The 13,121-nt window shown below is 41.9% G+C and overlaps 1 protein-coding gene across 1 annotated transcript in view; it reads left to right on the top strand.

The window, feature by feature from the left end:
* LOC146972396 (eukaryotic translation initiation factor 3 subunit H) overlaps nucleotides 1-13,121 on the top strand; it is a 60,750-nt gene that overhangs the window by 26,562 nt on the left and 21,067 nt on the right. Inside the window, exon 3 of the mRNA XM_085802579.1 lies at nucleotides 11,347-11,514. Within this exon, the coding sequence (XP_085658705.1) occupies nucleotides 11,347-11,514 (168 nt within the window). The remainder of the gene's footprint in view (nucleotides 1-11,346; nucleotides 11,515-13,121) is intronic.

The following is a 13,121-nucleotide window of genomic DNA, read 5'->3' as shown; positions in this document are numbered from 1 at the left end:
AAAACCTAGTTTATTTCTTTTGATGATTCCCGCAGTATCGGTAATCACTTTGTGATTATAGGACACGGTCGGTAAGGACACATGCGTGCGTCCGGCTGTTGCGCACTGGCACCGGAGGCACCAGGGTCTTCATCACAGTCTATGAATAAAACAATGAACATTGGAACAAAGAACAAACTAATTAGTTTTCATTGCATGTCCGATTGCAATAAGATTGAAACTGGATCTGTGTCTCCTGATTCATCTGGCACAATGCCACTGACGGCAGTTTGCATCAGGACAGAAGCCGTGCGCACAATGAACGGAGAGAGCGCCGCGATTCCCTGTCCTCCTCCAGTAGCTTGTGCTTCTTAGCATCACGTTTTTGAGTCGGACCGTTTTTTTCTTTTTCTTTTTTTAAATCTCCAGTGTCCATGGCTCAGAACTCACTGAATGTACTGCACCCTGCCATTCACCTTGCTTGGTTTTATACATTTCTTCAACAATGACTTCTATTTCACAATCTGTGAAATGGCACTTCTTATTCAACTGTTTCTTTCTTGGTTCTGCAATTTCTCTTCAAATTAACCCCTGACCTTTTTATATGCAAAACGGTGAACTGGGGGTGTGTCGGAAGCCATCTATACTGAATCGTGGGCATGGTCAAAGGACTCGTGCACATGCGCATACTGTATTTCAAGACAATTGAGATGTATGGGGGAAAAAAACATGTAGGAATATACGTACGTGGAGTTTTATACATCTGACGGAAAGACTGCGTATGCATGTTTCCTGTTTTGTGCGCACACAGATTTCTACACCTAAATATATCCAGAGTTTTATACATTTGGCCCCTGGTGTGCCGACTCCTGAGGGTAAGATTAAAGAAACTGGTGAAGCTGTGGAACCACACCCATCTCCCCACTGAGCAAAACACTGGTAGAACGAGGCATCTTTAAATTATAATGCACCTAAACATTAGTTTTGTTTTTTCTCTTGACTCTGAAGTATTTATGAAATGCAGAGATGAGCATGCTTTGTTGTCACCACCGAGCACCACAGGCAGCACATGAGGAGTTAGTCATTTAGAGCATCCAGAAGAACTAGCAGTGCCATCAATCATCCAGAATGACACTTTCTGTGTACGTTTTCCAACTTTGAGAGGATATTGACGGGTCATCAAAAAGTAAAAATGTTTTTTTTTCTTTCTCTCATGAGCAGGGTAAAGCAGTTACAAAAACACTGAACCCCACTGCTGCTCTGCGGAGTGCAGTTAAGTCACGGGAATATTTTTGTTCTAAAACTAAGCTTATAGGAACTTTTTTTTTTCCCTCTTCACTATTTCTCATAAACTGTCTTTGATCAGTGGTCCATCTAAAGCTCATCATCTTACCTTCATTGTGAGTAAGAGTAAGTAAGAGCGGGGAAAGTCTTAGACAAAGAGTAATCAGGTTATTTTTGATAGAGGTCTGATTGGCTCATCTAACCTCAATTTAAACTACTCAGAATTTCTATTCACAAAAACTCGGGAAGAAGGGGAGGGCAATGGAGGGTAGAGGAAATGGAGCTCGCAGAGTTTCAGACATTTGACACCGTTTTATTCTATTATTCATCTGCTCAACTTGACATTAGTGGATATAAACTACAGCTACTGTGTGAATGCGTCTATCTACTGTGTGTGTGTGTGTGTTAAACCACAACAGACTTTTCAGGCAAGGCCCCGTCAGCCTGTCAAGGTGGTGATTAGAATGTGTTGTGACACGCAGATACGTGCATCCTCACACACACACATCTCACTGCATGTGCTGAGATGTTGTGGCCTGCAGCAGCATGCAAGGTCTGATGCAGTTCACCTCTTGTGTCATTGAGTATTAAGAGTATGGACTATCTGTCTGGTTCATTGCGAAGACACACATATATATATACACACACACACTCACTGGTAGTGCCATGTTGATTATGACTCTTAACATTACCGCCCATGGTGTGGAGTTTAGCTTCCAGCTGATAAATACCTCCACTCCGCCATACATAACACACAATCGCTTTTGATGTACAGCACGCAGTACATGGCGTCCTTAGGCTTCAAACATAGCACAGACTCTTTTCCAGTGCGTTTTCCACACATTTAAGCACACCCACCTGCTCGTGAAAACGAAATCACATCGCCGCTTCCCCACATTTCGTGCTCCCGCTAAGCATCGCGTCCTGTTTTCTTCCTCATTTTCCTTTCCCCTCACCGAACGCCTTTCCCCTCACCGAACGCATGGTTTCACATGTACTCTTTTAAACACACATTCATTTTGTTTCGCTCTTGCGTACACACACCATCCCCTCTCCTCTCCTCTCCTCTCTTTTCTCACATATAATCAAGCGGTGCTAAGGGAATGGGCAGACTCATTCTCTGTCTGGCCCCGGGACCTGGATTGATTGATAGGGGAGGCGGCAGGGCAGTAGGAATGAGTGAGGAATAGCAAACGGCGGTGCACGCTCCCCTTCCATGCCTTGATGATATTGTTAAATTGGCTATTCTCTGGCTAATGCTGCCGTTATGTCCACAGAATATTACCATCCGTCTCTGTAATGCAACAGTGGGGAAGCAAGAAGTCCTGTTTTTGTCCCTTTTTCTTTTGTACAGAGAATATAGATGGTGTCTAAACAAGGCTGTCATACAGCAGCCTGCAATCTTTTTTTTTTCATATGCTTGAGTCATGATCCCAGGCAGGGTCCAGATATGAAAGATATTGATGTAATTCTACGATGTGAGGGCTCATGAAAGAGCTCCGTGATGCGTGGTGGCTGTTAACCCATAAGGACCCACGGTGACACGGGTGTCACACTGCCTTCAAGTGTCCTGGAAAGCCCCTTACACATATTTATGTTGAACTTTTATTTCATAAAGTCCCTAAGTGACATCTACTCAACATCCTGGTGCAGTCACATGACTCTCTGTGAATCTCTCTATCCAGGGCTGTGTTCGAAACCACATACTCCATACTACATACTTCCATACTGCATACTTCCATACTCCATACTACATACTAATCGATCATACAGTATGCAGAGCGTTCACACTGCTGCGTACTATGATAACCCACAATGCATTTTGCTCCTGCCCGAGCCGAAATCAGCCGCCCTGAAGCTGATTTCACTTAAGCTCTAAACTCGGTAAATATATAACTTCAGCAACATTTGAAACATTTTCAGGCGAGAAAGTACTACTTCGTATCCCCATGGTGTTGAAAAAATGACAAAATAACACCTATTTACAATTTTAGTCGGACGAAGTCGGACTTCTCTGGCGTTAGTAAAACCAGCCGTAGTGAGCACTGTACTTCCGGTTTCTGTGTCAAAATAAAGCACCCGTTGCAATTGACCATAAAGAAAGCCGTTACAATGACGTCAGTGCTCTTACTTTATAAACAGGAAGTGAACCTGTCCCCACTGTGGCTAGCTTGGAAACGCCGTTTGGACCGACCTCGTGCCGTTAACGGAATTTGCCCGTTCAAAATGCCTTACCGGAGAGTTTTGCCTGCTCTGAGACGAAGATCCGCCCGCCTTCTTCGCTACATCATAGGCTACTTGCTCTGGACTGGGGATTATTTCAAAATTTATAGATTTGGACAGCTCCTGTGTTTTCTGTGGCCATACTGAAGAAACTTTAAATCATCTGTTTTTTGCATGTAATGTAACAATGACATTTTGGTCAGACTTGTGTTCTTATATTTTCTCCCATGTAAACATGTCATACTGCTTCTCCCTTAAAGATGTTATATGTTATTATGAAAATAAGAAGAACAGGAGTCTTCAGTATTTAGTTAATTTTTTCATTTTATTTGGTAAATACTTTATTCATAAGCAAAAGTTTGCAACCTCCAAACCAACCTTTTCTCATTTTTTAATTGAATTCAATTCTCTCTATAAATCCCTAGCCTTAGTTAAAAATAAGAAGAACACAACTTTTTTAGAAAACTATGAAAAGGTATTTATTGTACTTCCTGACATTTAATGGAATTTGTTAACAGTGATTATTACACACCTATGTATTGACATGACAATATTTATTTATTTTTGTTTTATTTCTGTTTGTCTAATTTTCTTCATTTTCTACTTATTTGAATGAGATCCTTGCTGTATTTATTTATTTTATCCATTGTCTTTCTGAATATGAAACAGCTCTCGTGTTGTGTTATGTGTCAGTGTTTGACACTTTTTGTACACTTTGAACACTTAAATAAAGAAAAAAAAAAAAAAAAAAAAAAGCAAGGAAGAGGCGGTCCTTGACGTCACGTTGCGTTGCATCTTGGGTAGTTTGAGTATGAGTAGTGACCTCATGATGTATACTCAACATTTCGGCCGAATCTAGTATGCATCCGGGAACTTCTCGCCTACTGCCAATCGCATACTGCGCAGTGTGAACATACTGCATACTCAAATCGTTAGTATGAGTAGTACGAGTAGTAGGAGAAGTATGCGGTTTCGAACACAGCCCAGGACAACATTTCCAAGATGGTGGCCAGCAGAGTTGGCACATTTCACAGAGGCCGCTACTTTTAAAAAGCTTGCCTTCTGTCAATAAAATAAGCCACCACCCATTTCACAATGCAAATCCTTTTATAACATGTCCCTTGTTGTATTTAACCTGTTCTGACCTCATTTTTTGAAGAAACTCATATAAAACAACTTAAGAAAATATTGCTGTGACATATACGTCACATCGGGCCTTAGCCTTAAAAAAGTCAGGAAAAATACCATGTGACGCCTATGTCACAATGAGGAAAATGGGAAAGAACTGCTCAATTAAATTAGGTGATTCAGGTATTTTGAATTAATATACTCTATGTTGTTCAATTTAAAACATAATTTAAAAATGTTAACATAAAAATAATGTCAAATTCAATCAATATTTAATAAAATGATATATCAGTCCGGAAATTGAACCACAGATTTAGCAGAGACACTCTTCTCAGTAAATGAACAAGATTTTAGTATCCCATGCTGGTCCCATATTAATGTAATTATGCTTTTTTGCTGTATTTTCTGTAACAAAATAGGATACAGTGTTCAGGATGTACTGACGATCATCAGACGTGCAATAGATGTTGTATACAGAACAACAAATACAGCAAAGAAGAATGAGAGTTTACATAAGAAAATATTAGGAAACAAATAAGAAAAGTTAACTCAGTCAAACAGTCATGAACCAGGTTTGAGACAAGGGTTCTGGACTGCTGTACTGATGGGAGAGAGGGTCCCATGTGGTGCATTGTGAGAGAAGGACGTTTACCAAGCTCAGTTCTGACGAATGGAATATGACCCAACTATCAGTTCTGTGAGTGGGTACCAATGTTTTGTGATTTCATAGTTAACAGAGATGATAAATAAAGAGACAACAACTGTGACAGGGCTTTAAAAATGGATAAAAACCAATGCTGTTTTCCCCGTACTGTCAGAAATGACCAGCCGACATTCTGATAAAGAGTGCCGTGATGAGTATTATATGAATCATTGGAAGTGAAATGTAAGGCTGAGTGGTAAACAGCATCCAGGGGAATCAAAGTGGAACTAGCAGCTCTTCCATAGATGTCATCTCCATAGTCTAAAACAGAGAAAAAATAGTGTCTCCAATTTTTTTCCTGTGGTGAGTAGGAAAACGGTGCTTATTTCTGTATAGAAAGCCAAGCATTGTTCTTAGTTTAGCAATGAGGGTGGTGATATGGTGCTTAAAATTAAGACAACTGTCCATCCAGATGCCAAGGTATTTGTAGTTGGAAAGAAAATTGTGGTTGCACAGCTTTTAAGGCTTCAGTAACTGGTTAAAGCCTTCAATATGAGGCAATATTCGCATTTCTATAGTGTTTGCCCTTTTTTGTTGTGAAACTTGTCTTAAAAAGGTGTTAATAGTAACCAGCAAATTTGTAATTTTGATATATGTTATGGAAATGCAAATAAAAGGTCAAATTTGTGTTACAGAGCAAAAGAAAATGTTAAGCCCATTTATTTTCAAGTGAAAATTTAAGATACCAAAAACGCCCGATGTGACATATATGCAACATTCCAGATCTCTGACAATAGGTGGCGCTATTTCAAAAAAAACTTCAAAAATGTGTTCCATGCATTCCACTTGGTCTGTGTTTCACCCCGCTTAATTTTCCTTCAAGGATAAATGGGTCTGGGTTCTTATGGGTTAATGTCCTTTCAGAAAAGGAGAGAGAAAGAAAAGCAAAGATCTGTTATGCACAGGTTCGCCAACTCTGATTGATGCTTAACTCTTTGACCCGAACCCACTTAACTCTGTAAAATATTTGAATTTGCAAGTTTTTTTTATTTGTATCAAGACAATCAATGTTAGGAGTATTTGCTAGACACGTCGGAGCTACCCCGCCAACTGAGTCCTCAAGTCTGAAAGAGTGGCTCATGGTCAAGTGTTCTGCTTCAAGTCACCTCCACCTCAGTGGTAGCTGAACGAACAGAAAACATTATTCATTCATGTTCCACTATTCAGATTATTCCAGGCCAATTATTCAACCTCGTCTGATATCCTATGGCCACACAATTTGTTTAGCTGTTTTTTTCCCCAGCTGTAGTTCTTGGTTTATGAACAAACAGTGGAGTCAGGGTCCTATGGCATTTACAAGGCTCCGTGCTCTGTCTTAGATCTGTGGCATATGAGCCGACTGGAGCTGCCTCTGACCTCTTGTCTCACTCAGCCATCTGAATCTTACTTTAGATATCAGGCAGCATGTCACTTGGCCCCCATGTGTCGTCCATCTTTTTTTTGCTGTGACCTGGGCAAAATGTCACCCAGACGGATATGATGCAAGTCAGTCACCTTAAATGTTTTAACCCAGTTTGTTGGGTCAATATGCTCCGAGGACAACTCCCTACAGTATTACATTCTATACACAAAGGCTGTCTTTACACTGCAGGTCTTGATGCCCAATTCCGATTTGTTGCCTATATCCGATTTTTTTGACGGTCTATTTACATGTTCTATCAGAAGTGACCCAGATCTGATAATCTGCATTTACACCTGCTGTGCCTGCATGAAACGACCCGCTGGAAATAAACTAGTGATTTCAGGAAATTGTCACGTAATAATATAAGAATATTTTTAAACAAAGGTGAGTCTGGTGTTCAGAGTTTATATCCAACACGTCACTTACAAAGTGAACGTTACAAAATAACGTTAGTGAAGTGGCTGCGTGGAGCGGAGCTGCTGTGAGATGAGCAGCTGAGTGACGGTGACAGTTGTGCCACCGTTTGATCCTCCGTCGCTCACGTCGTGAGGACGGGGACAGCCTCACACATTTGTATACAATGTTTGTTTTTCCTCTCTTGATTTCTTATCGGCTCCGTTCAGTTTTTGCCGGTAGGAAAACGTGAAATCTGGTGTTTATCTCGTGCTCCCTCGCTTGCCCTCGTATCGATTCGCATAGAATGTTACTGTAGTGGCTATATGAAAACAAGAACTAGTGAGGGGGAAAAAAACAGACGCGCGGACACCACAAAAATTATTTTTTTATTTATTTAAACCTTTATTTTAACTCGTTGGTCACTGAGGTTTCCCTCATTTACAGGGACGACGAGTTTATTAAACACTGTAACGCCTGTGACAGTGATTACAGCTGGCCACAGCTGGCCACGGTAGTCCCGGTCAGCCCCACGTGTCAATCACGGACTACAGAGGTTCAGCGAGACGCGTGAGCACGTGAATTAATATTATCATTGATGACGTATGACACGCATTGCCAGGGAAGATCCGATCTGTCTGTTTAGACTGCAGACGCATTGGCAGAGATCCGATTTGTATCTGATTTATTTCCACATATAACGGGGGCCTGAATCTGATCTGACAATATCCGATTCCATGCGCATTTGTCCCGTTTACACATTCATGTTACAGATCCGATCTGAGCCACTTGAGAGAAAAAAATCGGAATTGGGCCACTTGAACCGTGCAGTGTAAAGACAGCCAAAGACTTCTTCTTAATACTTGCTTTCAAGTAGGATACATACAACTGCTGCTGCAAAGTGACTATGCAGTGTATATATCAGATTTTGAAGTCACATTTTTCAAAGTGAATTCTTTGTAATTCAAAGGAGAATATTGCCTCTTGACCATTTAGCTTCATCATCTGTGTCACTTACAAATAAGTAAGATTCGTGAAACGCTCCATGTTGCTATCCTGAACAACGATCTTACCTTGCTTTCAGTAGTTCCCGTCTCTGTGTGCATGCTCCCCCATGGGTCTTGGTCACTCGGCTGCTCAGTTGACCCACCAAGTCTGCGGGAACACCACAGCATCCCGTGTTCTTAGAATTACTCTTGAGCCAACCCTGAGCCTTTGAAATTCTCGGCACTTCAGAAATGATTGCATAACCTTCCCCCAGATCCATGCCTTTTCACAGTTAAGTCTTTGAATGCTACACAAAGATTCAGAGCACAACCAGTTATAAAGAACTCTCAAGGACATTGAGAAGAATTTGGAGATAGCTTTAAAAAAAACTCCCAATACCTACCACCAATTTAAACTCTAACATGAGATGAAGGAGTCCTCCTGAATGTACTGAAGCTGAGGAGGTTGATAGAAAAAGCAAAGCTGCTGATTGTGAGTTGTGCATATTGTCACTTACAAAGACATCGCCCTGTTAACGGATGCTCAGACTTGTAACACAGTCTATAAAGGGGTGGGTTAGCTGTCACTTATTTAGACCGATTACACATTCTCAGTTGTTCCATGTCTTTTTATCATGTGCTGTTAAAAAACCTTGGTTTCCTATCTGTTCTTTACAGTTCGCCAGTCCCTCAGCTATTTAGGCAATAATTAGCCAACTGTCTGATCAAATCATGACAAATGAAACATCTCTTTGTTATAATAAAATGTTTAAGAATCTGTATAAGAATGATTAAAACATTGGGGTCAATCCAGAGATGAGAGATCTATTTTGTTAATAATAAACAATAAGATTAAAAGAAAAAGTTATAACTTTGTCAAACAAACACGCATTAAGGTAACAGAGAACCAGGAGGAGAGGTGAGGCGGGAGGGGTAGCCGCTTGGTTTTCCTGCTGCTGTTGTCAGTCCTGCAAGCTTCAGCTTTCGCTCTCCAGACAGATCACTTTGTGCACAATTTGCCCACTAATGATAGGGTGCTGGGGCAGGTATACGCATCAGTGGCACCTGAGTGGTAAGTACCCATACTGATTGGCATAGGAGTGCCGAGGCAGATATAGTAGTTAGGTAGGCAGGCTGCCCCCCCTCCCCCCTCTCTCCCCTCCTCTATTCAGCTCTGTGTGTCTTGGCGTCTGCTGTTAGCCAGCCCCTGGGCAGAGCCGCTCTCCAACAGACTAACTCTCAGTCTGTCACGAACGCTCTCTTCTTCTCTCGTACCCTCTCTCTTTTTTTTCCCTTCTACTTTCTGTTACTTGCCTCTCCCGCTCTGCGTTTTAATTCTCACCTTACTTCTCATTCGTCACTACAGATTTACAAAAGAAGACAGTCGTATCTTCTCCCACCTGCTACTCCGACCAGCTAATTTTTTTCCTCTGTGAAATATACTATATACATATTCCTCCTGTGGCTGCTCTATTGCGCTAAAGAAATCACAGCTAAAACACACACACACACGGAGCCAGACACTACCTGACAACGTCCCCCTGTGGTTTTCACAGAATGTGAATGAAGCGTCGCTATCTCTTTTTCCCCTCATATCCCACCCCATCTTCCTCTCTTCCTCCTCCCCCCTGTATTCCCCTGTCCATCTACTTTGCTCACCTTTGTCTCACTGACCATGTCAATCAGTAGAGAAAGGGCTAGATTAAAAGGGTAGATTGGTTCACAGTCCAGTCCTGCAGGACGGGCTGTGTGAATAGGGCCACTCAGCCTGTCTGTGCCCGTCGCCTGATTCAATCCAGCTGCTGTTAAAATTCACTGAAATTTTATTGTCAGGAGCAACAGACACCTCAGACCCCCCAAGAGTAAAATGTTCAAGTACAAGAAGGCCCTTGCTATTTTTTGTCATGTTTTTTTTTCACCACATGGAGAGTGTGTGTTTGGTTAAAGATGGGCGGAGTTTCAGATCAATCAAAGCGTTGGGCGCATTGCTTCAGACTTTGCTGAACCCCAAATGGCAGCTGTGGCTGTTGCTGTGTGTGCTATGTGGACTCTGTTAGGGCAGATGCCTAGAAGTGACCAGCTGAAATGTTAATGTATCTTGACTTAAGTCACTTCCTGCTTTACATAACATCACCAGCAGAGGTCGAATCCAGGCCGTTAGAAAGAAGCCAAAAGAGAAATGTCGTCCTTGTAATAAGGCGACATTACTTTGTTTTATTCCCCTCCTTTGTCTTTCTGTTTCTGTTCTACTCTCCACCATTTCTCTCTTCAACTTATTACTTTCCTTTCACTCCATTCTCTTCCCCAATCTTTAACACCTTCTTTCTCCGTTACCTCTGTCCTCAAACTTTCCATCTTCACCCTCTCTCTCCCCCATCCCCTCGGTTTGTTCTCGTTAACAGCCCCAGCAGGAGAAGGATGTGCTCTACAGACTGGGGTCTGTGGGGCCACAGCTGCCCAATAACGCCCTGATTTATCAACCTCCCCCAGCTAGCCTGCATGGAGATGCTGTTTTGCTCGCTGGCTCTGGTTGTTACTTACAGCCTGGCGAGACAGGTTGTTTGTATTTCTGGCCGCGCGTCCTTAGAATGTGTCTGCCGTAATGAAATGGCTTTGCTCGTAATGTATCAGGCCCTCTCTCCATTCTCCAATAGCTGAAGCCTGTCTGTGTATCTATCCAGCTGTTGTTGTCTCCCAAGCAGCGTATATTTACCGACATAAAGAATGAGGAGGTGACTTGTGATCCCAGTTAATGTTTGCTTTAGAAATCTCCACTACAACCACTTGATAGACGAAGCCTTTTATTTTTCTCTGTTTCTATCAACTCCTTCACACACTTGTCGGTGTTTTAAAGGGAAAATTGAACCCCTGCTCTGTGTTTAAACGACATGCACAAAAATTGGTAGGCTTCCAAAACATGCTAGACGCACAAAAGAGCCATAATAGTCTAAACAAACCGACGTGCTGTGAGATCCCCTGCAGGGCACAGGAGCTGGAGGGGCCAGTTCATTGCTGCTTGCAGCTTTTTATTTTCCGTTGTGTGTTTCTTATGTTTGTCACATCTTCTTCCTTTCTCACAGTCCGCACACAATGTCCAGTTCCAGATGGAGGCCAGATATTCACAGATCCAGGAAACAACAAAAACTAATTGATTTTAAATAAGTCTAAATTAAATGTTTTCTCTCTCTTCCTCCCTCTCTGTCTCTCACATCCTCTCTATCCACTCCCATCTCTCTCTCTGCCTCTAGTCCAGTACCAGATGGAGATGATGCGGTCCCTGCGTCACGTCAACATTGACCATCTGCATGTGGGCTGGTACCAGTCCACCTACTATGGCTCCTTTGTCAGCAGAGCCCTGCTCGACTCCCAGTTCAGCTACCAGCATGCCATTGAGGAGTCAGTTGTGCTCATCTATGGTGAGTAGATCTACAGAGAAGACTGTCGACCAAATTACAACCCAACCAATTAATGAGCCATTTAACAGACAAGGGAGCGAGTCCAGAAGGATGGGCCTGTGTCCAGACAGGCCAGCACCATTAGGTTAAACATAGAATCAATTAGTTTATTGGTTTTGCACTCATCCTCCCATGGTTTGTAATCAAGTATGTTAATGTTAATGTCTGTTCACATCTCATATAGTTGATAAAGGGATTTAATAACAGGTATTAACTATAGTTCAACATAACATTCTTGCAATGACGTTGACCATTCGCCTTCGAGTGAGTCATGCCATCACTTCATCCCTTTATCTAATCGGACCTTAATAGGAAACCCTTTCAAAATTTGTCACAGAAATCTTGACTTATGGTTAAATGGTCACAGTAAACATTGATCAGATTCCACTCAGTTTACCCTCTAAATGGGGCCTTGGCGCCAAATTTTCCAAAATGAGATGTCACGTTCATTGTGCTGAGTCATGATAAACAAAACTGGATTTAAAAATATTCCTTTTGTGCTGTTGTTATCCCTGAGCTGTGCTACAAGATACAAAATCAATGCCAGATTTCTGTTCTTTATTAATGATAGTTTTATGGTGAGCACAGATTTTATCCTCTCATTTCAGTGGCAACATAGACCCTCTTGTTCAGTATGTTTGAATAACCAAGACGGGTTCAGCAGTCGGTCATTCCTCACAGCGGTCACATGGTCACATTCATGGCCAGTGTGTTGCCATCACCACCAGGAAATGTTGAGGAAGCTGTAAAGAAACGAGCCCAGAGAGAGAGGATCCACTGTTACAACGACTTGATCACAACCATTTTTGATTCATATTAATTTAGGATTGAGCCATGATTAAACAACCGCAGTCAAATTTGGTCTCTTTAATCAATAGGCATCCGAGAATAGGACTGTCAGTGAGAAGTCTTAAGATGTGGTCTTCAGCATTAAATCCCCATAGTAAATTAATGCAACAGAAAAGAAAAAGATGAGTCGAGGTCAGCACAAATGTCTCTAAATTTAACCATCATCATTAAGGCAGATGGAAATATGTATATTTAGATTTGACAACCTTCTATCAAACAACATCAGTGCATACATGGGTGTTGTGGTAGAAAAACGTAAGATCCCGTGCAGGTGCAGCACTATAAAATGTATCAGCAGCAGCAGCAAGTGTGTTGCAGAGATAACCAATGTCTGTCTGAGACTAACAGCACGAGTGGCTGTGGCAGAGAGGTAGAATAAAAATGACTAACCAGCTGGTGGTCACCATCATACAACTAATGGACGTCATGTCCCTGCACGTGCTTCACAGTTAAAAACCTTTAAGAGATCGCCACAATGCACACCTGCTATCCCAAATGGCGTACAGTCATCTTTCAAATGACAGCAGCATTAAAACCTGTCACTATGAGAGTGTGTATTTAACCCCTCACTGTCTAACCAAATGATGATGCATTACTTGTACTGCCGGCTTTTACATGTGTGGTCCAAGTCACAAAAATGGGAAGAGTGGTTTCCGACTTTTGCGCCATGTTGCTGAAATAGGAGCCACACAAACTAAGGACACACAATCAAATATTGA

This window comes from Trachurus japonicus, chromosome 16 (genome assembly GCF_045865225.1).
Source record: "Trachurus japonicus isolate A0001 chromosome 16, Traja_1.0".
In the NCBI taxonomy this organism is placed as follows: Eukaryota; Metazoa; Chordata; class Actinopteri; order Carangiformes; family Carangidae; genus Trachurus; species Trachurus japonicus.
The sequence above is the reverse complement of the archived record's forward strand: the minus strand, read 5'-3'. Positions and strand labels throughout refer to the sequence as shown.